The sequence below is a fragment of the Globicephala melas genome, chromosome 15 (genome assembly GCF_963455315.2).
Source record: "Globicephala melas chromosome 15, mGloMel1.2, whole genome shotgun sequence".
Lineage (NCBI taxonomy): Eukaryota > Metazoa > Chordata > Mammalia > Artiodactyla > Delphinidae > Globicephala > Globicephala melas.
The window spans coordinates 80,274,103-80,296,276 of NC_083328.1; the positions used below are offsets into that span (position 1 = coordinate 80,274,103).

A 22,174-nucleotide genomic window follows, 5' to 3' on the forward strand; every position below is an offset into this window, starting at 1 on the left:
ATTGGAGACATCCCAGCACCCCTCTGTACTTCTCTTTCTTGCTCTGTATCAAGAGAGGGTGGGGCTCCATCATTTCTAAGTTCACCTCAAGTTGTATCTTTTGGTGATTCTGAATAATTTTGCTTCTTCCTCTACTACAAGAAGGAAGGAGCTAGAAGAATGCAAGATGATAATCAGTTAAGAATCTTCTGATTCACAGAAAAGGCAGACATCTTCTCCAAGTTCGGGTAATCTAGCGGTGAGCCTTGAGTCTGAGACCGCCCAGAAAATATTCCATTCTGAGCAGAAGCGGACATTGGTAAAACCGAGCACGTCCAGCCATTAGCTTTGAGCTGTTTTCCGACGGGCGGTTCACAGGGTTGGTACACGGCCCGGGGGACCCATTTCAGAGATTCCCCGGGTTGAATATCTCTAGATTAAGGTTGGCCAAAAATTAAAAACCAAGAAGGTGGAAATATGTCACCTGTCTCAAGTTGTCCTAATAAGGGATTCTCCGTCTTTCTAGCTGGAAGAGACCCGTGTAGATTAGAACAACTCTTCGCTTTACAAATGAGGAAATTGATTCCCAGGGAGGTGAAAGGCCCATCCAGGGTCATACCCTGATGAGTACTAGAGACCAAAGTTTCTTTGTTGTGTCTGTCTCTGTCTACACCCCTGGGCTGACAACACCCAAGGCAGAGCCCTTGGCCTACGCTTGATCTTGTTCACCTGGCTCTGTGGCTGACGCTATCTATTTTGTTTTATTGAAGTTTAACCTATAGATCCTAAGGGTATGTAGTTCAGTCGCTAGTATCCGGATCTAGAAAAAGAACGAAACTAACATCCCAGAAGCCCCCTCCCACCTCTCCCAGCCACTTCCCCCCAGGGTAACCACTGTCTTGAGCTTTGTTTTACTTCTTATTCCAACTTCCTTAATATAACATGCCGGCCTCTCTTAAAAAAATAATAAAATAAAATGACCATACAAAGAAGGTATTTGATTTTGGTTTAAATTCAGAGAGGGTAATCTTTTGTATTTCAAGTAAGAAGGTCAGATTTCCTGATGAAACTGCTTTTAGACCCTCTAGTTCTCGACCTGGAGCTTCCTTCTGTCCTCCAAACCTTTCAAAACCACGTTTCTCAAAACAGGTTCCTTAACTGATTGCCATCTACATTTTCCGAGAAACACTGGGCATTTTTGAACTGACTTCTTTCCACCTAAAATTCCAAACACAGGAAAGTCCCCTTGTAGTCTGTAGGTTGTCTCTTGGGCAAGTGTGACCCACAAAGTCAGCTGCATAAATAAAATGGACCTGTGGTGATTGGGGAGTGGTAGGCAGTGGAACCGTGTTTGGACAGGCTCTGCGGTGGGAGAGAGCTCGCTGTGTTCCAATAAGGAAGGGGGTGGGCAGGGAGGAAGGAAGGTGATGGCTGACAACTGGGGACACACCATGCATAGTCCCTGGGGTTGGGCAGGGCATGGCCTGCAAGGAGCTTGGAATTAACCCAGAGCATAATGGGGAACCGTTGCTGAGTTTGTCCTGGACAGATCAGCCAAAGACCAGCAGGGACCAAGTCCGGTTTACTAATCTGCGGCAGTGAAGGGGATCACAGAGCAGAGGATCAGGTAGCACCTGTAAAGCCCCCCTGCCTGCCTCATTCACGGCTGCATCCTCAGCATCATTAGACAAACATTAATAACCCAGCGTTCGAATCACAGCCTGGGATCCCTAGAGAACAGCAGAATCACCCGGGAAACTTGATGATACAGCAGTTTTTCAGTTTCTCCATCAAGACTCAGAAATTCCGTACCACGGACGCGGAGCCCAGGAATCTGCATTCCAGCCTGCTTCCCAGGTGAGGCTGATGCAGGCAGCTATGGGCCAGCATGTGAGGAAGACTGCCCTCCACCATGGACCTCCCCAACAGCGTGCTGCTGTTCCCAGTCTCAGAGCGAAGGGCTTCCAATTAGAGGTGCCCAGAGAACATCCCAGTGTGTCAGAGCTGCCTTTGCTGTCTCATGACCCGTGGACTCAGTGGTGACGTTTCTTTCCCTCAACTCTTCTTTTTCTCCCCAAGGCCCTCTTCACAATTCCCAGGCCTGCTCGGACCTCGTTGCCAGCTCTGCCTTGCCAGGTGTACGATGTGCCTGCCCAGAGCCGGTGCCTCCCAGCCCTAAAGGTGAGCCTCAGCCGTGGCCCTGCTCTTCCCACACCTCTCCATCCATTGTGGGGTCTCAGGGTCACGCAGACCCTGCATTTCGGCTTTGCCACTGAGATATCTCCTGGAGCATCAGTCCTGACTCCAAAGGACACATCTTCCCTCAGAAACCAGCTTTGTGCCCAGGGAGCCCAGACCTACTCACGAGAACATTACTACTATTTGAATTCTGAATATTTAAAACTTTTTTACTTTTCATTTGTAATAGATACTTTATATCCACGCATATGTATACACACAAACATACACATACACATATCTGCACTTTTTTTTGTTTTTTTTCGGTTTCCAAAGCACTTTTATTTTGGCAGGCGCGATCTTAGTTCTCCTGCAATGGGAGTATGGAGTCTTTTTTTTTTTTAATAGACCTTTATTAGAGTATAATTGCTTCACAATACTGTGTTAGTTCTGTTGTACAACAAAGTGAATCAGCCATATACATACATATGTCCTCATATCCCCTCCCTCCAGAGCCTCCCTCCCACCCTCCCTATCCCACCCCTCTAGGTCATCGCAAAGCACCAAGCCGATCTCCCTGTGCTATGCTGCTGCTTCCCGCTAGCTAACTATTTTACATTCGGTAGTGTATATATGTCAGTGCTACTCTCACTTCGACCTAGCTTCACCTTCCCACCCCGTGTCCTCAAGTCCACCCTCTGTATCTACATCTTTATTCCTGCCCTGTAACTAGGTTCATCAGTACCTTTTTTTTTTTTTAGAGTCCATATATATGTGTTAGCATATGGTATTTGCTCTTCTCTTTCTAACTTATTTCACTCTGTATGACAGACTCTAGGTCCATCCACCTCACTACAAGTAACTCAATTTCATTTCTTTTTATAGCTGAGTAATATTCCATTGTATATATGTGCCACATCTTCTTTATCCATTCATCTGTCGATGGACATTTAGGTTGGTTCCACGTCCTGGCTATTGTAAATAGTGCTGCAATGAACATTGTGGTACATGTCTCTTTTTGAATTATGGTCTTCTCAGGGTAAATGCACAGTAGTGGGATTGCTGGGTCGTATGGTAGTTCTATTTGTAATTTTGTAAGGAACCTCCATATTGTTTTCCATAGTGGCTATATCAATTTACATTCCCACCAACAGTGCAGGAGGGTTCCCTTTTCACCACACTCTTTCCAGCATTTATTGTTTTTAGATTTTTTTGATAATGGCCATTTTGACCGGCGTGAGGGGATACCTCATTGTAGTTTTGATTTGCATTTCTCTAATAATTAGTGACGTTGAGAATCTTTCCATGTGTCTCTTGGCCATCTGTATGTCTTCCTTGGTGAAAAGTCTATTTAGGTCTTCCACCCATTTTTTAACTGGACTGTTTGTCTTTCTGATATTTAGCTCCATGAGCTGTTTGTATATTTTGGAGATTAATCCTTTGTTGTTTCATTTGCAAATATTTTCTCCCATTTTGAGGGATGTCTTTTTGTCTTGTTTTTGGCTTCCTTTGCTGTGTAAAAGTTTTTAAGTTTAATTAAGTCCCATTTGGTTATTTCTGCTTTTCTTTCCATGACTCTAGGAGGTGGGTCAAAAAGGATCTTGCTGTGATTTATGTCATAGAGTGTTCTGTCTACATTTTCCTCTAAGAGTTTTATAGTGTCTGGCCTTACATTTAGGACATTAATCCATTTGAGTTTATTTTTGTATACAGTGTTAGGGAGAGTTCTAATTTCATTTTTTACATGTAGCTGTCCAGTTTTCCCAGCACCACTTATTGAAGAGGCTGTCTTTTCTCCATGGTATGTTCTTCCTCCTTTGTCATAAATTAAGTGCCCATATGTGCGTGGGTTTATCTCTGGGCATTCTATCTTGTACCATTGATCTATATTTCTGTTTTGTGCCAGTACCATACTGCCTTGATTACTGTAGCTTTGTGGTATAGTTTGAGGTTGGGGAGCCTGATCCCTCCAACTACGTTTTTCTTTCTCAAGATTGCCTTGGCTATTTGGGGTCTTTTGTGTTTCCATACAAATTGTAAACTTTTTTGTTCTAATTCTGTGAAGAATGCCATTGATAGTTTGATAGGGATTGCATTGAATCTGTAGATTGCTTTGGGTAGTATAGTCATTTTCACAATATTGATTCCTCCAATTTCTCTAATAATTAGTGATGTTGAGCATCTTTTCATGTACCTCTTGGCCATCTGTATGTCTTCCTTGGTGAAATGTCTATTTAGGTCTTCTGCCCATTTTTTAACTGGATTGTTTGTTTTTCTGATATTGAGCTCCATGAGTTTTTTGTATATTTTGGAGATTAATCCTTTGTCTGTTGTTTCATTTCCAAATATTTTCTCCCATTCTGAGGGTTGTCTTTTCGTCTGGTTTATGGTTTCCTTTGCTGTGCAAAAGCTTTTAAGTTTAATTAAGTCCCATTTGTTTATTTTTGTTTTTATTTATGTTACTCTAGGAGGTGGGTCAAAAAAGATCTTGCTGTGGTTTATGTCAAAGTGTGTTTTTCCTATGTTTTCCTCTAAGAGTTTTATAGTGTCTGGTCTTACATTTACATCTTTAATCCATTTGGAGTTTATTTTTGTGTATGGTGTTAGGGAGTGATCTAATTTCATTCTTTTACATGTAGCTGTCCAGTTTTCCCAGCACCACTTATTGAAAAGTTTGTCTTTTCTCCATTGTATGTTCTTGCCTCCTTTGTTGTAAATTAGGTGACCATACGTGTGTGGGTTTATCTCTTTATTCTTTCCTGTACCACTGATCTACATTTCTGTTTTTATGCCAGTACGATACTGTCTTGATTACTGTAGCTTTGTGGTATAGTTGGAAGTCAGGGAGCCTGATTCCTCCAACTCTGTTTTTCTTTCTCAGGATTGTTTTGGCTATTCAGGGTCTTTTTTGTTTCCATAAGAATTGTAAGATTTTTTAATTTTTTAACTCTGTTTAATTTTTTAACTCTGTTCTAATCCTGTGAAGAATGCCATTGGTAGTTTGATAGGGATTGCATTGAATCAGTAGATTGCTTTGGGCAGAAGAGTCATTTTCACAATATTGATTCTTCCAATCCAAGAACATGATATATTTCTCCATCTGTTTATGTCATCTTTGATTTCTTTCATCAGTGTTTTATAGTTTTCTGAGTACAAGTCTTTCACCTCCTTAGGCAGGTTTATTCCTAGGTATTTTATTCTTTTTGTTGCAATCTTAAATGGGAGTGTTTCCTTAATTTCTCTTTCTGATTTTTCGTTGTTGATGTATAGGAATGCCAGAGATTTCTGTGCATTAATTTTGTATCCTGCAACCTTACTAAATTCATTGATTAGCTCTAGTAGTTTTCTGGTGGCATCTTTAGGATATTCTATGTATAATATCATGTCATCTGCAAACAGTGACAGTTTTACTTCTTCTTTTCCAATTTGTATTCCTTTTATTTCTTTTTCTTCTCTGATTGCCATGGCTAGGACTCCAAAACTATGTTGAATAATAGTGGCGAGAATGGACATCCTTGTCTTGTTCCTGATCTTAGTGGAAATGCTTTCAGTTTTTCACCTTTGAGTATGATGCTTGCTGTGGGTTTGTCATATATGGCCTTTATTATGTTGAGATAGGTTCCCTCTATGCCCATTTTCTGGAGAGTTTTTATCATGAGTGGGTGTTGAAATTTGTCAAAAGCTTTTTCTGCCTCTATAGAGATGATCATATGGTTTCTATTCCTTAATTTGTTAATGTGGTGTATCACATCGATTGATTTGTGTTATTGAAGAATCCTTGCATCCCTGGTATAAATCCCACTTGATCATGCTGTATGATCCTTTAACTGTTTTGTTGGATTCTGTTTGCTAATATTTTGTTCAGGATTTTTGCATCTATGTTCATCAGTGATATTGGTCTATAATTTTCTTTTTTTGTGATATCTTTTTCTGGTTTTGGTATCAGGGTGATGTTGACTTCATAGAATGAATTTGGGAGTGTTTCTCCCTCTGCAATTTTTTGGAAGAGTTTGAGAAGGATCGGTGTTAGCTATTCTCTAAATGGTTGATAGAATTCACTTGTGAAGCCATCTGGTCCAGGACTTTTGTTTGTTGGAAGATTTTTAATTACGGTTTCAATTTCATTGCTTGTGATTGGTCTGTTCATATTTTCTGTTTCTTCCTGGTTCGGTCTTGGAAGGTTATACCTTTCTAAGAATTTGTCCATTTCTTCCAGGTTGTCCATTTTATTGGCAAATAGTTGATTGTAGTAGTCTTTTATGATACTTTGATTTCTGCAGTGTCTGTTGTAACTTCTCCTTTTTTTAAAAAAATTTCTAATTTTATTGATTTGCATCCTCTCCCTTTTTTTCTTGATAAGTCTGGCTAAGGGTTTATCAATTTTGTTTATCTTCTCAAAGAACAAGCTTTTAGTTTTATTGATCTTTGCTAGTGTTTTTTTCATTTCTATTTCATTTATTTCCTCTCTGAGCTTTATGATTTCTTTCCTTCCACTGACTTTGGGTTTTCTTTGTTCTTCTTTCTCTAGTTGTTTTAAGTGTAGGGTTAAATTGTTTATTTGAGATTTTTCTTGCTTCTTGAGGTGAGGTTGAATTGCTATAAACTTCCCTCTTAGAATTGCTTCTGCTGCATCCCATAGGCTTTGGGTCATCGTGTTTTTGATGTCATTTGTTTCTATGTATTTTTTAATTTCTTCTTAGATTTGTTCAGTGATCTCTTGGTTATTTAGTAGTACACTGTTTAGCCTCCATGTATTTGTGTTTTTTATAGTTTTTTTTTTCCTGTAATTGATTTCCAATCTCATAGTGTTGTGTTCAGAAAAGATGCTTGATACGATTTCAATTTTCTTAAATTTTCCGAGGCTTGATTTGTGACCCAAGATGTGATCTGTCCTGGAGAATGTTGCATGTGCACTTGAGAAGAAAGTGTATTCTGCCACTTTTGGATGGAATGTTCTATAAATGTCAATTAAATCTATCTGGTCTATTGTGTCATTTAAAGCTTGTGTTTTGTTATTTATTTTCTGTTTGGATGATCGGTCCATTGGTGTAAGTGGGGTGTTAAAGTTTCCTACTCTTATTGTGTTACTTTCGATTTCTCCTTTCATGGTTGTTAGCATTTGCCTTATGTACTGAGGTGCTCCTTTGTTGGGTGCATAAACATTAGTTATTATATCTTCTTCTTGGATTGATCCCTTAATGTAGTGTCTCTCCTTATCTCTTGTAACAGTCTTTATTTTAAAGTCTATTTTATCTGGTATGATTATTGCTACTCCAGGTTTCTTTTGATTTCCATTTGCATGGAATATCTTTTTCCATTCCTTCACTTTCAGTCTGTATGTGTCCCTAGGTCTGAAGTGGGTCTCTTGTAGACAACATATAGATGGGTCTTGTTTTGGTGTCCATTCAGCCAGTCTGTGTCTTTTGGTTGGAGCATTTAATCCATTTACATTCAAGGTTATTATTGATATGTATGTTCTTATTACCATTTTCTTAATTGTTTTGGGCTTGTTTTTGTGGGTCTTTTTCTTCTCTTTTGTTTCCTGCCTAGAGAAGTTTCTTTAGCATTTGTTGTAAAGCTGTTTTGGTGGTGCTGAATTCTGTTAGCTTTTGTCTGTCTAAAATGCTTTTGACTTCTCCACTGAATCTGAATGAGAGCCTTGCTGAGTAGAGTAATCTTGGTTTTAGGTTTTTCTCTTTCATCACCTTAAGTATATCCTGCCACTCCCTTCTGACCTGCAGAGTTTCTGCTGAAAAATCAGCTGATAACCTTATGGGGATTCCTTTGTGTGTTATTTTTTGTTTTTCCCTTGCTGCTTTTAATGTTTTTTCTTTGAATTTAACATTTGTTAGTTTGATTAATGTGTGTCTTGGTCTGTTTCTCTTAGGGTTTATCCTGCATGGGACTCTCTGTGCTTCCTGGACTTGGGTGACTAATTCCTTTCCCATGTTAGGGAAGTTTTCTACTGTAATCTCTTCAGATATTTTCCCAGACCCTTTGTTTTAATCTTCTTCTTCTGGGACCCCTATAATTCGAATGTTGGTGCGTTTATTGTTGTCCCAGAGGTCTCTGAGACTGTCCTCAATTCTTTTCATTCTTTTTTCTTTATTCTGCTCCTTAGCAGTTATTTCCACCATTTTGTTTTCCAGCTCACTTATTCGTTCTTCTGCCTCCGTTTAAAAAAAAATTTAAAATTTTTTTAAAATTTTTTATGAGTGGGATTGTGTTCCTTTCTTACTGGTTGTTTGGCCTGAGGCTTCCAACACTGGAGTTTGTAGGCTGTTGGGTAGAGCTGGGTCTTGGTGCTGAGATGAGGACCTCCGTGAGACTTTACTCTGATGAATATTTCCTGGGGTCTGAGGTTCTCTGTTAGTCCAGTGGTTTGGACTTGGAGCTCCCACCGCAGTAACTTCTGCCCCACCCCCAGTACATGAATCAAGATCCCCCAAGCCACATGGGGTGGCAAAAAAAAAAAAAAAAAAAGAACAATAACATATTAAAAAATAAAATTAGACTAGGAAACTAACAGATATAGTAGAAAGAACATAAAAATAAAAATATACATGAATCAGCAACTGGAAGGTACATCACTACCACAATAGTAAAAAAGAGGATGAGGGAAAAGAAAAAAAAAGGAAAGGAAAAAGAAAAAAAAAGGTGGGGGGAAGGCCGTGGCTGTGGAGGGTGGGGCCTAAGCAAGGGCGGGTTTGGGTGGTGGGCAGGGCCTATGCTCAGGACCCACAGGGCTGGAAAAGGCCCTGAGGGCTGTGGCGGGTGGGGCTTAGGCTCAAGGAACAGAAGGGGCCCAGGCGTGCCCCCCACCCCTGGTCTCAGAGGGCGGGGGACCTCACCTGGGAACCCAGCAGGCTTCCTGGGCTCGAGTAGGCAGGGCAATCGCCCTCCGCTCCTCTCCCTCTCCTCCCGGAGGGCCCCTCCTGCCTGCCTTTCTTGATCTCCCTGGCCTCCCTCCTCTGCCCCTGGGACCCACGCGGCCTTGAGGGGGCTTTGGCGGGGCAGCTACCAGCCGAGGAGCTCAGCAGGCTCCCCGGCCCCAGTGGGAGGGGTAATCACCGTTCACTCCCCTCCCGCTCTTCTTGGAGAGGCCCTCCTGCCTGCCTCCCCTGGTCTCCCCAGCCTCAGGGGCACCAATCCTGTCTGGCCCCCATTTCTTCTCCCCGCTCAGTCCTCCCATGTCCTACCAGTTCACTTGGGGGTTCCTCCCGTCTCCTTGGGCATCAGGGTCCCACACCAGCAGCCGGCAGTTGCCCTAGTTGTGGGGAGACGCTAACTTGGTGTCTTCCCACACTGCCATCTTGACTCCACCCCCCTGCACTTTTTAAAAGTAATAATATCATGAAGGATATACATCTTTTTTGTTGTTTTTTGGCTGCGTTGGGTCTTCGTTGCTGTGCGCAGTCCTTCTCTAATTGCAGTGAACAGGAGGGCTTCTCTTGTTGCGGAGCACAGGCTCTAGGCACGTGAGCTTCAGTAGTTGCAGCACACGGGCTCATTAGTTGCAGCACATGTGCCCTAGAGCGTGTGGGCTTCAGTAGTTGTGGCGCAGGGGCTTAGCTGCTCCGTGGCATGTGGGATCTTCCTGGACCAGGGCTCGAACCCATGTCCCCTGCACTGGCAGGTGGATTCTTAGCCATTGCGCCACCAGGGAAGTCCCACATCACAGTCTTAACATTATCATTGGTTATCTTAACATTGATTATCTCTGGGGGAGGAAATTTTAGGTTTTGGGATTTTTTTAAACTTATTTGAATGTTACTAGTACATCACTTCTGTAAGACATGCTTCGTTTAATCAGAAAACAACTTCACTCACTTCTCAGCCCATCAAAATTGCCCCGTGGCTGTGTTCTCCCCTGCCCATCAGTGCACATCGGAATGGCCTGGGTGCTTCACCCACGCCTGCATCCTGGAACCACACTCAGGGGCGCTGATGTTTGAGGTCTGGGTGGGCCCCGGGCAGCAGTAATTTTAACGCTCCCAGATGGTTCTGGAGCACAGCCAGGGCTAAAGGCCACTGCTCTAGTCTAAATAAAAATTCAGGCCTTCTCTGTGACTTCCTGGTCCCTCACAGGTAATAATTAGTCTCAATGGAGGAATTTAATGTTCAGTGCAGGCAATACCCGAAGTTCCTACTATATTTAAAGCGAAAGCTCGTGCTCTCTCAGCTTGTTTGCAGGGCCTGGGCTCCTGCTGCAGGGACGGAGGGCTGGCTGGATTCTCTGCTAGTTCCCCACCTCGGGTTCCTTCTCACTGGGTGACCTCAGGGAGGTCACTCCTCAGGGAGGAAGCAGGGAGGCAGGACAGAGGTGGAAAGGTCCCGCGTGCCTGGTTCTGTGGGAGGGATGGTGCAGTGTTACCCCATGGAGGCAGTGAGCACTGCAGGCTGATTCTTTCCCTTCGGGGACATTTTTGCGAGTGCCAACCCCTCCCCGTCTCCCCCGATTGCCAGGTGTCTCTCTCTCTCTCTCTCTCTCTCTCTTTTTGGCTGCGTGGCTTGTGAGATCTTAGTTCCCAACCAGGGATTGAACCTGGGCTCTCAGCAGTGAGGGTCTGGAGCCCTAATCACTGGACCACCAGGGAAGTCCCATGCTGGGTATCTCTTACCTGCAAGTTGCACAGGGTGGGCAGATGCTTCTCCTCTGGCCGGTGGCTGAAGGTTCCTCCCTGAGCTCCAGGCAGCTGGTCATCTCCAGCCTCACCCTCCTGAGATGCTCTCACCCTCTAGGCCTGGCTCCAGCTCCCATGCAGCCCACGTCTGGTCCACAGAGAACGCACGGGCTCCCTCAGCCGCAATGGACCCCAGGGCCAGGACTGGGGGGCGGGTGGGGTATGGAGAATGGGGCACTTTCTCCCCCAAAGTTTTAAACAAAGACACATTTGCAGGACTTACTTCACTTGCCTCGCCCTCGTCCCGGCCCTGTGGATCATTTCTTTATTCAAAATGTTGATATTTTGTTCATCACGATTTTTTCACATCAATTGCGATTTTAAAGTGTATTGCATTAAAATATTATTTATCTTAGACACTGAGTTTGTTGGTGCACCTTTAAATGTTATGCCAAGGCAGGCGCTTCCCATTGCTCCGCCTGGTCCCCGCCCTGAGAACAGACCCCCTCAGCCCAGCCACCACCCTGTGCTTTGTCAGAAGATTCTCACCTTTAACTTTTCGCAAGCAGAGTTAGACATTGTGCACTATGACCCCAAGCTCAGGTGGCACAGCTCAAATCTCGGAAGGTTCCGTGGGGCACTTTCCACTTTGCCTGAAGGGAGTGAAAAGCATCCTTTCCTCCCCCCACTGAGAAGGGGAGAGCAGGACACTCACAGCCCAGCTCGCTCCAAAGATACCCCCTCTCCAAATTCCAGCTTTTTCTCTTTTTCTTTGCAAAACCTGTTTTGGTGCTCTCTCACCTCGCTTTGGAACATGGAACCTGTTTTTTTTATCCTAAAATATGTATTTCCTAATTGTTGCACCCAAAAAAAGCCTATTATCTGTAGAGGCGCCATGTCTTTTGCTCATTACTGGGTGTATATATGTCATATGGTTCAGTGTGTAGTCGTTAGTAGGCACTCAGTAAATATTTGCAGGATGAATACATGACTTACAAGCACAGGAAAATTTCTGCTGAGAAAAACAAGAAAGGAAAAAGACATAGTAAGTCCCAATCTTATATTTATTCTTCTTTAATTCAATCTTAAGGTGAACTAACAAGAGGAAATGAACTACCGTTTTTAACTGCAGCTGCAGCTAATTCTCTCTATAGTTTGTCCCCACCTTCGATCTAGAAGTCACCTTTTCTAAAGCGCAGAGTCCATTGTTGAAAATATACCCAGTAGAGCACACACTTCCACCATGAAAGCATCATGACTGAAATCCCCCAAGTCTTCAGTGATTTGTGTTTTCATTTGGAAAAAAAAAGGAACACTGGAGTGGAGAGAGTTTGTGATGTGCAGCCATCAGGAGGGAAAAATTCATGTTGTCCTTCTTTGTGGTCTTTCTCCAGGAGCCAGGGAAGCAGCAGCAGCTATATGACATCCTCCCCAGCCCCCAAAAAGCAGCACTTGGTCCCCCTGCCAGCCAACCAAACGTAAGTATGACGGGCGCTGAGATCCGATGCTATGCAAACCTGAATGGCCTCTGGGAAATGTTGTTTGCTTGGTCAAAATTAGGAATGCAGGGCTTCCCTGGTGGCGCAGTGGTTGAGAGTCTGCCTGCCGATGCAGGGGACACGGGTTCGTGCCCCGGTCTGGGAGGATCCCACATGCCACAGAGCGTCTGGGCCCATGAGCCATGGCCGCTGAGCCTGCGCGTCCAGAGCCTGTGCTCCGCAACAGGAGAGGCCACAACAGTGAGAGGCCCACGTACTGCAAAAGAAAAAAAAAAAAAATTAGGAATGCAAATCCCTCACAGCAGAACTTACTTCACTGGAGGCAAAACTTGTAACTGCAATGGCATTCAGGAACAGAACAAGCTACGTGGTTTAGATCCTTTAACTTCCATATGCCTCCGTTTCTTATTACAAACTTGTGTGAGAATTGACATAATCCCTGCAAAAGACCTAGTACAGTGCTTGGCACAGAGCAAGAGCTCAGTAGACTTTATTTTATTTTGTTTTATTTATTTATTTTAATTAATTAATTTACTTATTTATTTATGGCTGTGTTGGGTATTTATTGCTGCAGGCGGGCTTTCTATAATTGTGGTGAGCGGGGGCTACTCTTCGCTGCAGTACGCAGCTTCTCATTGCGGTGGTTTCTATTGTTGCGGAGCACGGGCTCTAGGCGCGTGGGCTTCAGTAGTTGTGGCTCACGGGCTCCAGAGCGCAGGCTCAGTAGTTGTGGCGCACGGGCTTAGTTGCTCCGCGGCATGTGGGATCTTCCTGGACCAGGGCTCGAACCTGTGTCCCCTGCGTTGGCAGGCGAATTCTTAACCACTGCGCCACCAGGGAAGTCCCTTGAGCTCAGTAGACTTTAGATAAATGCTTCTTCTTATTGTATACCTTGGAGACATGTTGCATCAAGGTAGGTTTTTATTTGTATAAAAAGGAGGTGCCTTAATTTGAAATCTGTAATCCATGTTTATCGTTGGATTCTGTCACATGTATAAATAAATGTACCTATGCCCAAGGTGGCAACTCAGCAGTTTCACAAAGGATGCATAGGAGTTTGTTAGACAGAAAGCAAGGGGTTGGGAAGACATTTAGAGCAGAGGAACCAGTTTGGGTAAAATTAAATATAGTGGTTCAAGAGAGCATTCTGTGTTAGGGGAAGGTAAACAGCAAGGGTAGCTGGACTTTTAAGGAGGGTGGTGGCAGAAGCGGAGAGCAAGGAGGCTCAAAAGGAGGTTGGAGCCCGACTGTGAAGGGCTTGAGTGATAACAGCAGTGGGGAGCAACAGAAGAAGCGTGAGTGGGGAGTGTTGATCAGATTTTTAAGAAGCACAGTGCCAAGCACTTGGTGGGTCCTCAATATAATACACATGTGTCACCTGAGTCGCTCATACTGTCTTTTTATTGCTCCTAAACTGGGTGACTTTGTGTGGTTTTTCACAGGGGCAGAGTGTTCCGCTGATGTCAAGCATTGCCTTAAGGAGAGGCAGCTGCAACACGTTGCCAAGCCCTCAGAAATGCGAATGGATTTATGACACGCCAGTGTCTCCGGAAAAGGCTGATGTAAGAAACGCATCTCTAAGCAGCTTTGTGGAAAAATCGGGGCACCGTGCTCTCCCCAGGTACATGTCCAGTTTTCACAGCCCTCAGAACAGCAGAGCAAGGACCCTCAGTCCACACCCGCAGAAAAACGTGCCCATGCAGAAAAAACTCAGCCTTCCAGAGATTCCTTCTCATAGCTTTCCACCACCCAGGGATGCATTCCCTTTGGATGAAGGTGTCAGCTACAAGGTCCCTGCAAGCTTTCTGATCTCCCGAGTGGAACAGAAGAACACCAGGCTGAACATTTACGACGTCCCTAAAGCAGTGCTAAGTGTCCCTCAGGCTGGGAAAGAGCTGGGAAAAGCCGATGGGCCTTCAGAGAATTCCATGGACCATAATTCCTCATGGTTCTCCGGACGGGCAGCATCGCCGTCTCCTGAGCCAGACGGCTTGTCCGTTTCCAGTTCTGACAGCAGAGCCAGCGTCCTTTCCTCATGCTCCTCCACGTCTAGCCACTCTTCTAGCTCCTTCTCGGAGGAGTCAGCCAAAGAGCTCCCCTTGGACCTGGACTTGGCCAAAGAGACAGTCACAGCTCTGCAGCACAAGGTGGACAACTCTGTCGCGGGCCTCTTGCTCTTCGTCAGTAGGCAGTGGAGGTTCCGAGACTACCTGGAGGCCAATATCCACGCGATCCGCAGGGCTGCCGACCGCATAGAGGAATCCTTGAGAGAATTTCTGGATTTCGCCTGCGGCATCCGTGGGACCGCCTGTAACCTCACCGACAGTAAACTTCAGGCCAAAATTAGGGATCAGCTACAGACAATCTCCAACTCCTACCAAATCCTGCTTGAAACAAAGGAAAGTCTGGAGAGCTGCGATTGGTCCCTGGAAGTCCTTGTGACCAACAAAGTCCAAAACAGCCTGGATGACCTGGAGAGATTTGTCCTGACGGCGCGGATGGTTCCAGAAGACATCAAGAGGTTCGCCTCCCTCGTCATTGCCAACGGGAGACTCCTTTTCAAGCCGAACTGTGAAAAGGAAGACCCCATGCAATTGACCCCAAATGCAGAATTTAAGCTTGCAAAATCCATCTGGCTTCCCCAAAAGGAGATTGAATCATACCAAAGGAATGCTTCTTTTCAGAAACAAAGGGAAAGCAAACACCCTCCTGAACTATTAAAGAAAAATAGGACAGATGTTTGTGAACAGGTGAGTTCAGAGTGGTATACTATAAGGGGACTTTCCATTTTTATCTGGAGTGGTCACCAGTAAGTTAGATGATGAGAATCTGTTTTATCGTCTTTGGGGAGATAAGGGTTCCATTTTCCAGAAAATAAAATTCATGGAAGTAAAATTCTAGGTGAGCTCTTAGTAAGAAGTAAGATATGTATCTTAATATTAAGGCAGACAGGATGTCTTCTGGAAAATTGGGGTTTTGGGCTTACCTCTGATGCTAGGATTAGAAAGGATTTTGAAAACCTTGTGAAACCTGTTCTTTGAACAAAATTTTTCATCTTATCATCAAGTTTCTTTGCATTTTTCACAGTTTTAAATTTAGTCATTGTCAGTGTGTTTCTTAGAAACAGAAGAGGAACTGTAAACACTCTTCCAAGTTGTGCATGGTCCTAGCAGCCTCCAGACTCTAGTTACTCTTAGGAATACTTTGCTCCATGAGTCTAGACACTATAGAAAGAGACCCTTAGTTCAAGAATTGCAAGTTGCAGGGCTTCCCTGGTGGCACAGTGGTTAAGAATCAGCCTGCCAGTGCAGGAGACACGGGTTCGAGCCCTGGTCTGGGAAGATCCCACATGCCTCAGAGCAGCTAAGTCCGTGTGCCACAGCTACTGAGCCTGCGCTCTAGAGCCCACGAACCAAGAGCCCGTGCTCCGCAACAAGCCACTGCAATGAGAAGCCTGTGCACCGCAACGAAGAGTAGCCCCCGCTCGCTGCAGCTAGAGAAAGCCCACACGTGGCAAGGAAGACCCAACGCAGCCAAAAAAGAAAAAGAGAGAGAATTCCAAGTTGCAAGAAATGCAGCAGGTAAACTGGGGCCTGTGTCACGGAGATAACTCAGTGCTTTCAGCCCCAGTCTTGGTTTTCTGCTGACATGGCTGGAGGTGCAAGAGCTTTAACACACTCTAGAGAAGCTGGAAATTTGGTTATTTTTCGTTTCCCAATAAAATTGTGTGTCATTATATTAGGCCATGTTGGTAGGCAAAATTCAGCCCTCGGGCTGCTGAAGTCTCCTTTGTTGGAAAAAGTCATTACTAGGTAGAACCATCAACAAAAACATAACGAGGAATGCCCAAGTTATAAAGTGGACTTAAACAGCTATATAATAGTATAAAGACCATTCCAGTTGGTAATTTGAAGGGATTTTATGTTTCAGGAGTTGCCTAGCCTAGAAGAGAAAGAAACACCCATCTTGGAACAAAGGTTGGATGAAAACAAAGACTTAGAAACCCAGGTAAGCGATGATGCTGACTCTCCAATACTTCTGATGGACTAATAGGCTTCATCCCCAGAGACGTTTCCTGCTGTGAATAATTCAGGATTACAGCCCTGACCCACATGGGAGGAGACTTGGTTTTGTGACGGTTCTTCCTTTTTTATAATAGAAGGAACCCTGGGGATGAGCAAGTCCAATGAGCCCCAAAACGTGGACCATGGTCCTTTAACCATCAGTGAAATAATTCTAGGTGCTCTGCAAATTTATCACAGGAGATACTGACATGGCATGAAGTCACACGGACTCACATTCTTGTTGACATTTTTTCCCCTTTGGCTTAAACAATAGAAATTCATTTTCTCACAATTCTGGAGGCTAGAAATCCAAGATCAGGGTTCGTTTCTCCTCCGGTGTCTTTCCTTGGCTTGTACATGGTTGTCTTCTCCCTGTGTCTTCACTTGATCTTCCCTCTGTGCGTGTATCTGTTTGACATTCCCTTTTAATGTTTCTGATTACAACAGAAAAAACATTTTGGTTTGGGGCCTGTGTATCTTCAACACCTCTCTGACATTTGATCTTCTTCCTTTTTTTTTTAAATCAAAAATGTTATCATTGTACTTATTTTTCTTTGCTTACCTCCTATTAGTGGCAAAGGATAGTAGTTTTCCATTTACCGATTTTAAAAGTTTTAACTTAAGTAAAAACAGCTGATCGCTTAAAAACAAGGATGTAGCTGACCGAAGTTAAGAGGAAGATGGAAAGGGCGTAATGTGTGAAGGTTTTCTTTGAATCACTGAAGCCTGGGAACCAATGAACCCATTCAACCTCCTGGCTGATGGGGGGTGGGAAGGGCAGCATGGGCGAGAAGGGACAGAGATATCCAATGATGTGGACAAGATTGTTTGCCTTCTCAGAGGCCAACTAAGATAATAACCCAGGCGTCCTGATGCTTCGTTCTGCAAACCCCAAACCCAAAACTTGGGGCCTGTCAGATGACTAAAAGTCATGCTATTTTGTTCAGCACGATGTATGCCTTGGACCAGTGGTTCTAAAACCTGAGAGTGTGTCATAGTTTCCTATAGAGCTTGTTAAAACCCAGAGGGCTAGACCCCACCCCAGAGTTTCTGATTCAGTAGGTCTAGGGAAGGGCCTGAGAATTTTCTTTTCTAACAAGTTCCCAGGTGCTGGAGGTCCAAGGATCACCCTTGGAAAAACCCTGCTTTAGACTGACTGCTTCTCAGTGGGGGTGGCAGGGGGACCACTGACCATCAGGTGGGCAGTTCTTCACTGCGTGGGATGGACTGTTCAGCATCCCTAGCCCCCTGTCCACTGGTAGCCTGTAGTGTTCCCTGGTCAATGTGACAACCAAAAATAGAGATTTCCAACAGCCCAGAATAAAAATCATAGTACATTTTTGTTTACCTACAGGTAATACTCCCAAGCCAAGATGCCAACATTCCAACGTCCAGATGGTTGCTCCTCATTTCTAGCCTCTGATGCATTCTTCTCATGCTCCCTGCCCCCCGAGAGCCCATCTCAACCAACACCCCAGGCTTTTCTTCCCTTTACCTGTCTATCTTAATCTGTTTGTGCTGCTACAACAAAGTACCATAGACTGGGTGGCTTATAGACAATAGAAATGTATTTCTCACAGTCCTAGAGGTTAGGAATCCAAGATCAGGGTGCTAGCAGGGTCAGATTCTGGTGAGAGCCCTCTTCCAGGCTGCAGACTGCCCACTTCTCATTGTATCCTCACCTGGCAGAGAGCAGAGGGTGGAGCAAGCTCTCGGGCAACCCTTGGAAGAGCACTAACCCCATTCCTGGGGGCCCCACCCACATGATCTCATCTAATGCTGGTCACCTCCCAAAGGCCCCATCTCCCAATAACTTCACACTGAGGGGTACAGTTTCATGATATGAATTTTGGGGAGACACAGTCAGACTATAACACTGTCTGAGTGCTTCTGAGCTGGGTGTTTTAAGACCATAGGTTGATAAGAGTGCACAGTTTGATAGAAAGAATGAGAGTTTCAGGCTTGCTGACTAGGCTAAGAGCTCCAGATCTTTATTTTGCTAGTAGAGTGACCCTAGGCAGCCTCTTCTCTTCCGGAAGCCTCAGTCTCCTCACCTATAACCTAACAAAGGGGTTTTTTTTTTTAAATTTTTTATTTTATATTAGAGTATAGTTGATAAAAATGTTGTGTTAGTTTCAGGTGTACACAAAGTGATTCAGTTATACATATACATGTATCTATTCTTTTTCAAATTCTTTTCCTATTTAGGTTGTTATATAATATTGAGCAGAGTTCCCCGTGCTGTACAGTAGGTCCTTGTTGGTTATCCAATTTAAATATAGCAGTGTATTTGATTATTACCTGGAGTAGGATTTCCACTAAGTTTGATGCTGAGAATCTTTCAATAGTGAACAGGCTTTTGTTCCACATTCCAGAAAATAAAATTCATGAAAGTAAACTTCTAAATAAAACTTTAATTAGCAAGTAAGATAAATATTTTAATCTTAAAGCAGATAAGTCAGTATATTTTTATTTCTTCTGGAAAGTTGGGGGATTCAGATTTACCTCTGATACTGGAACTAGGAAGGGTTTTTTAAATGCTTTAAAACCTGTTCTTTGAGTAAATTTTTAAATCTCACCATCAAGTTTTCTGCATTTTTTTTAAGTTATAAATTTAGTCATTGTCAATGAGTTTCTTAGAATGGGTTTCTAACAGTTTGTAGAGAGGATTGAATACGATTTTATATGTATCTAATATGAATGATTTTATATATATAATGTAATATATAAAATTATATACCTGAGAGATAATTTATATGTAACAGTGCTTTGAAAACCTTAACATTAATTTCTTAGGCAAATGTTGCACTGTGGGGCTTCCCAAACAAAACTGTACTTTTTCTTACAAAAAGTCTAGCAAATTGAGCAAAAACAGGAAAAGAGAGACAACCACAGCCTGTCGATCGAATCTCTCTCTTATCCATTGTTTCCTTTCTCTTCTCTAGAATCCTAGCTCCCTTTGCCCCCGACCTTTGAGTCAGCAGAATCCTGAGAAGAAAATCCGCCTTTCTGAACACTGCCGCCTCTATTTCGGGGCGCTCTTCAAAGCCATCGGCGTGTTGCACAGCAGTCTCGGCAACGGCCAGCCCCCCCAGATCTTCATCGCGCAGAGCAAGCTAGTCATCATGGTCGGGCAGAAGCTGGTGGACACGCTGTGCCAGGAGACCCAGGAGAGGGACGTGCGCAACGAGATCTTGCGCGGCAGCAGCCGCCTCTGCAGCCTGCTCAAGGACCTGGCGCTGGCCACCAAGCACGCCGTACTCCAGCATCCCAGCCCCGCCGCCCTGCAGCATCTCCAGGCTGAGACCAAGAAGCTGGAGCGGCACACGCAGCAATTCAGGGGGATGTTGGAATGAGCCTCCTTCCTCCTTCCTTCTCCGTGTTAACTTCTTCGCTTCAGCTTCACACCCACAACCTGTGCAAGTCTGTGCTCTGGGAAAAGCCAGCCTGGGGATACACCAAGGGGTGGCAACAGCCGTGGTGCCCAAACCCAGTATTACCAAGTGGCTGAGCAACCCCAGGACATTGGCTTATCCCACAGAGAGTCAGGGAAGAGAATCAGGTGTGAACTAAGGACCAAAGTTTTTAGCCTATCATGTAGGGCCAGTGTGTGAAATGAAGTTACAGAAATCAACTTTTATATTGGCTAAATGTGTGCCTGTTTTAAACTCAGTCATTCAGTCCTTACTTATTGGGGACCTATTATACGTCAGATTCTAGGTTCTGGGCATATAGCCCTGAATCAGACTGAGGCTTTGCCCTCAAGGAGCTTACAATCTAATGGGGAGACAGACAAATGGTGAAGAAGTACATACACAATGTATTAGCTGCTAGGGAGAAAATAAGTAGGAGAAGCAGGGAGAGATTATTTTCAAACAATTTCTGTTGCATCTGATAGAAAATATAATAAGTTTTTCATTTTGGATTAAACTAATTCTGTGAGATTGGTACAAATTATGTATCTGCATCTTACACCAAAAAAACACATATATATATATATATATTGCTATTTTGTCTGAACCTAGTAAAACAGGCATGTTATAAGTAGCAGTAAATTTGCAACATAACATGTTCTGTTGGGTTCCCTATTAATTTATTTTGTACATTATAGGTTCTGTGTTGATAAATTCAGTATGTTGGATCATAAAAGGTTTACACCTCAGTGGTCTCAAATGTGTTACCATTTATAATATTATGTAAATACAGTCATGAATTGCAACATCCTTTGTAGCAATCTTTTCTTTGGAAAAGTCTTTGATCCGTGTCACTTGGGTTCTGGTACCAAAGCAACATGTTTACTTGTGTCATTTAAACGCTTCTCCCCAAAGTGTTCAAGGAGCTACAGAAGAGGCCAAGTTCGCACGCGCAAGGCTAGCTCAGGAAAAGCAAAGCCAGGAAGTGTGGTATAAACAGGATCCTTATCGCTGGGCACAGATCTGAGAGGGGCCCAGAGCTCCCCCCACCACCCCCGCAAGTCAAACCACCTCCTCTTCCTCTCCTTGTAGCTGGGGCTTTAGCTTACGTTGCTATGGTTACATCATCACTTCAAGTCTTCACATCTCCTACGTGTACCTCAGCCACTAGGCATCTCCAGTCTGGAAATCACCTGAAATGGTACTAGCTCCGGTTCCTACCTGCTACTTAGTAAGCTCTTTTAAATTGTTGACTGCCAAAAGACTAATTATTTTCATTGAGTTAGTCTCAGGGTCCCTAAAGAAGGACCCCGTCTTTGTGAGGCTTGGTTCCCTACACTAGAATGGAGAGAGCCACATTCTGGGAGCAGCTGTGATCTGTATCAGCTACGACTCCTTCTGTTACAAGGGATCAAAAACCATATCCATGCTCTCTTAAGCAATAAAGGGAATTTATTGACTCAAGTATCTTAAATTAATCCAGGGGCAGGCTGGCTTCAAGAACAGCTGGTTTTAGGAATCCCACTATTGGGCATATACCCAGAGAAAACCATAACTCAAAAGACACGTGCACCCCAATGTTCATTGGAGCACTATTTACAATAGCCAGGTCATGGAAGCAACCAAAATGCCCATCAACAGACAAATGGATAAAGAAGGTGTGGTACATATATACAATGGAATATTACTCAGCCATAAAAAGGAACGAAATTGGGTCATTTGCAGAGACGTGGATGGACTTAGAGACTGTTATACAGAGTGAAATAAGTCAGAAAGAGAAAAACAAATATCGTATATTAATGCATGTATGTGGGATCTAGAAAAATGGTACAGATGAACCGTTTTGCAAGGCAGAAATAGAGCCACAGATGTAGAGAACAAACGTATGGACACCAAGGGGGGAAAGTGGTGGGGGGGATGAACTGGGAGATTGGGATTGACATATATACACTAATATGTATAAAATAGATAACTAATAAGAACCTGCTGTATAAAACATTTTTTTAATTTAAAAAATTTTTAAAAAGAACAGCTGATTTTGGGTCCTCCAGCAGAATCATCAAGGCCCAATTTCTCAGTCCCACTCTCTCTGTGTTAACTCTCATGGTTGCAGGGTGGCTGCCCTGAGTTATGTCCTTCTTGGTTTGTGGCCAATGGGGAAGAGTCTTGATTTTTGCTTGGACTAGTTTAGATCAGATGCCTGCCCCTGAAAGCTCCATGATGAGAAGGGCATGTAATACCCAAGTTGTCCTAGACCTGGAATTCACCCCTACACACACACGCACACACACACACATGCACGCAAACACACACACACACATGCACGCAAACACACACACACGCGCGCGCGTGCACACACACACACACACACACACACACACTCCCATGTGTCCCGAGAGAGGTAAGGGGATGGATCT

General features: G+C 43.9%; 1 protein-coding gene across 2 annotated transcripts in view; it reads left to right on the forward strand.

Annotated features, from left to right (window-relative positions):
• The window catches only part of CASS4 (Cas scaffold protein family member 4), a 44,643-nt gene extending 24,099 nt beyond the window's left edge, over positions 1-20,544 (forward strand). For both annotated transcript variants that reach the window (XM_030839143.2, XM_030839142.2), the window contains 5 exons: positions 2,059-2,160; positions 12,176-12,259; positions 13,723-15,030; positions 16,211-16,288; positions 19,290-20,544. In XM_030839143.2, coding sequence (XP_030695003.1) covers positions 2,059-2,160; positions 12,176-12,259; positions 13,723-15,030; positions 16,211-16,288; positions 19,290-19,700 — 1,983 coding nt within the window. In that variant the 3' untranslated portion in view covers positions 19,701-20,544. The remainder of the gene's footprint in view (positions 1-2,058; positions 2,161-12,175; positions 12,260-13,722; positions 15,031-16,210; positions 16,289-19,289) is intronic.
• Positions 20,545-22,174: the final 1,630 nt, after the last annotated feature.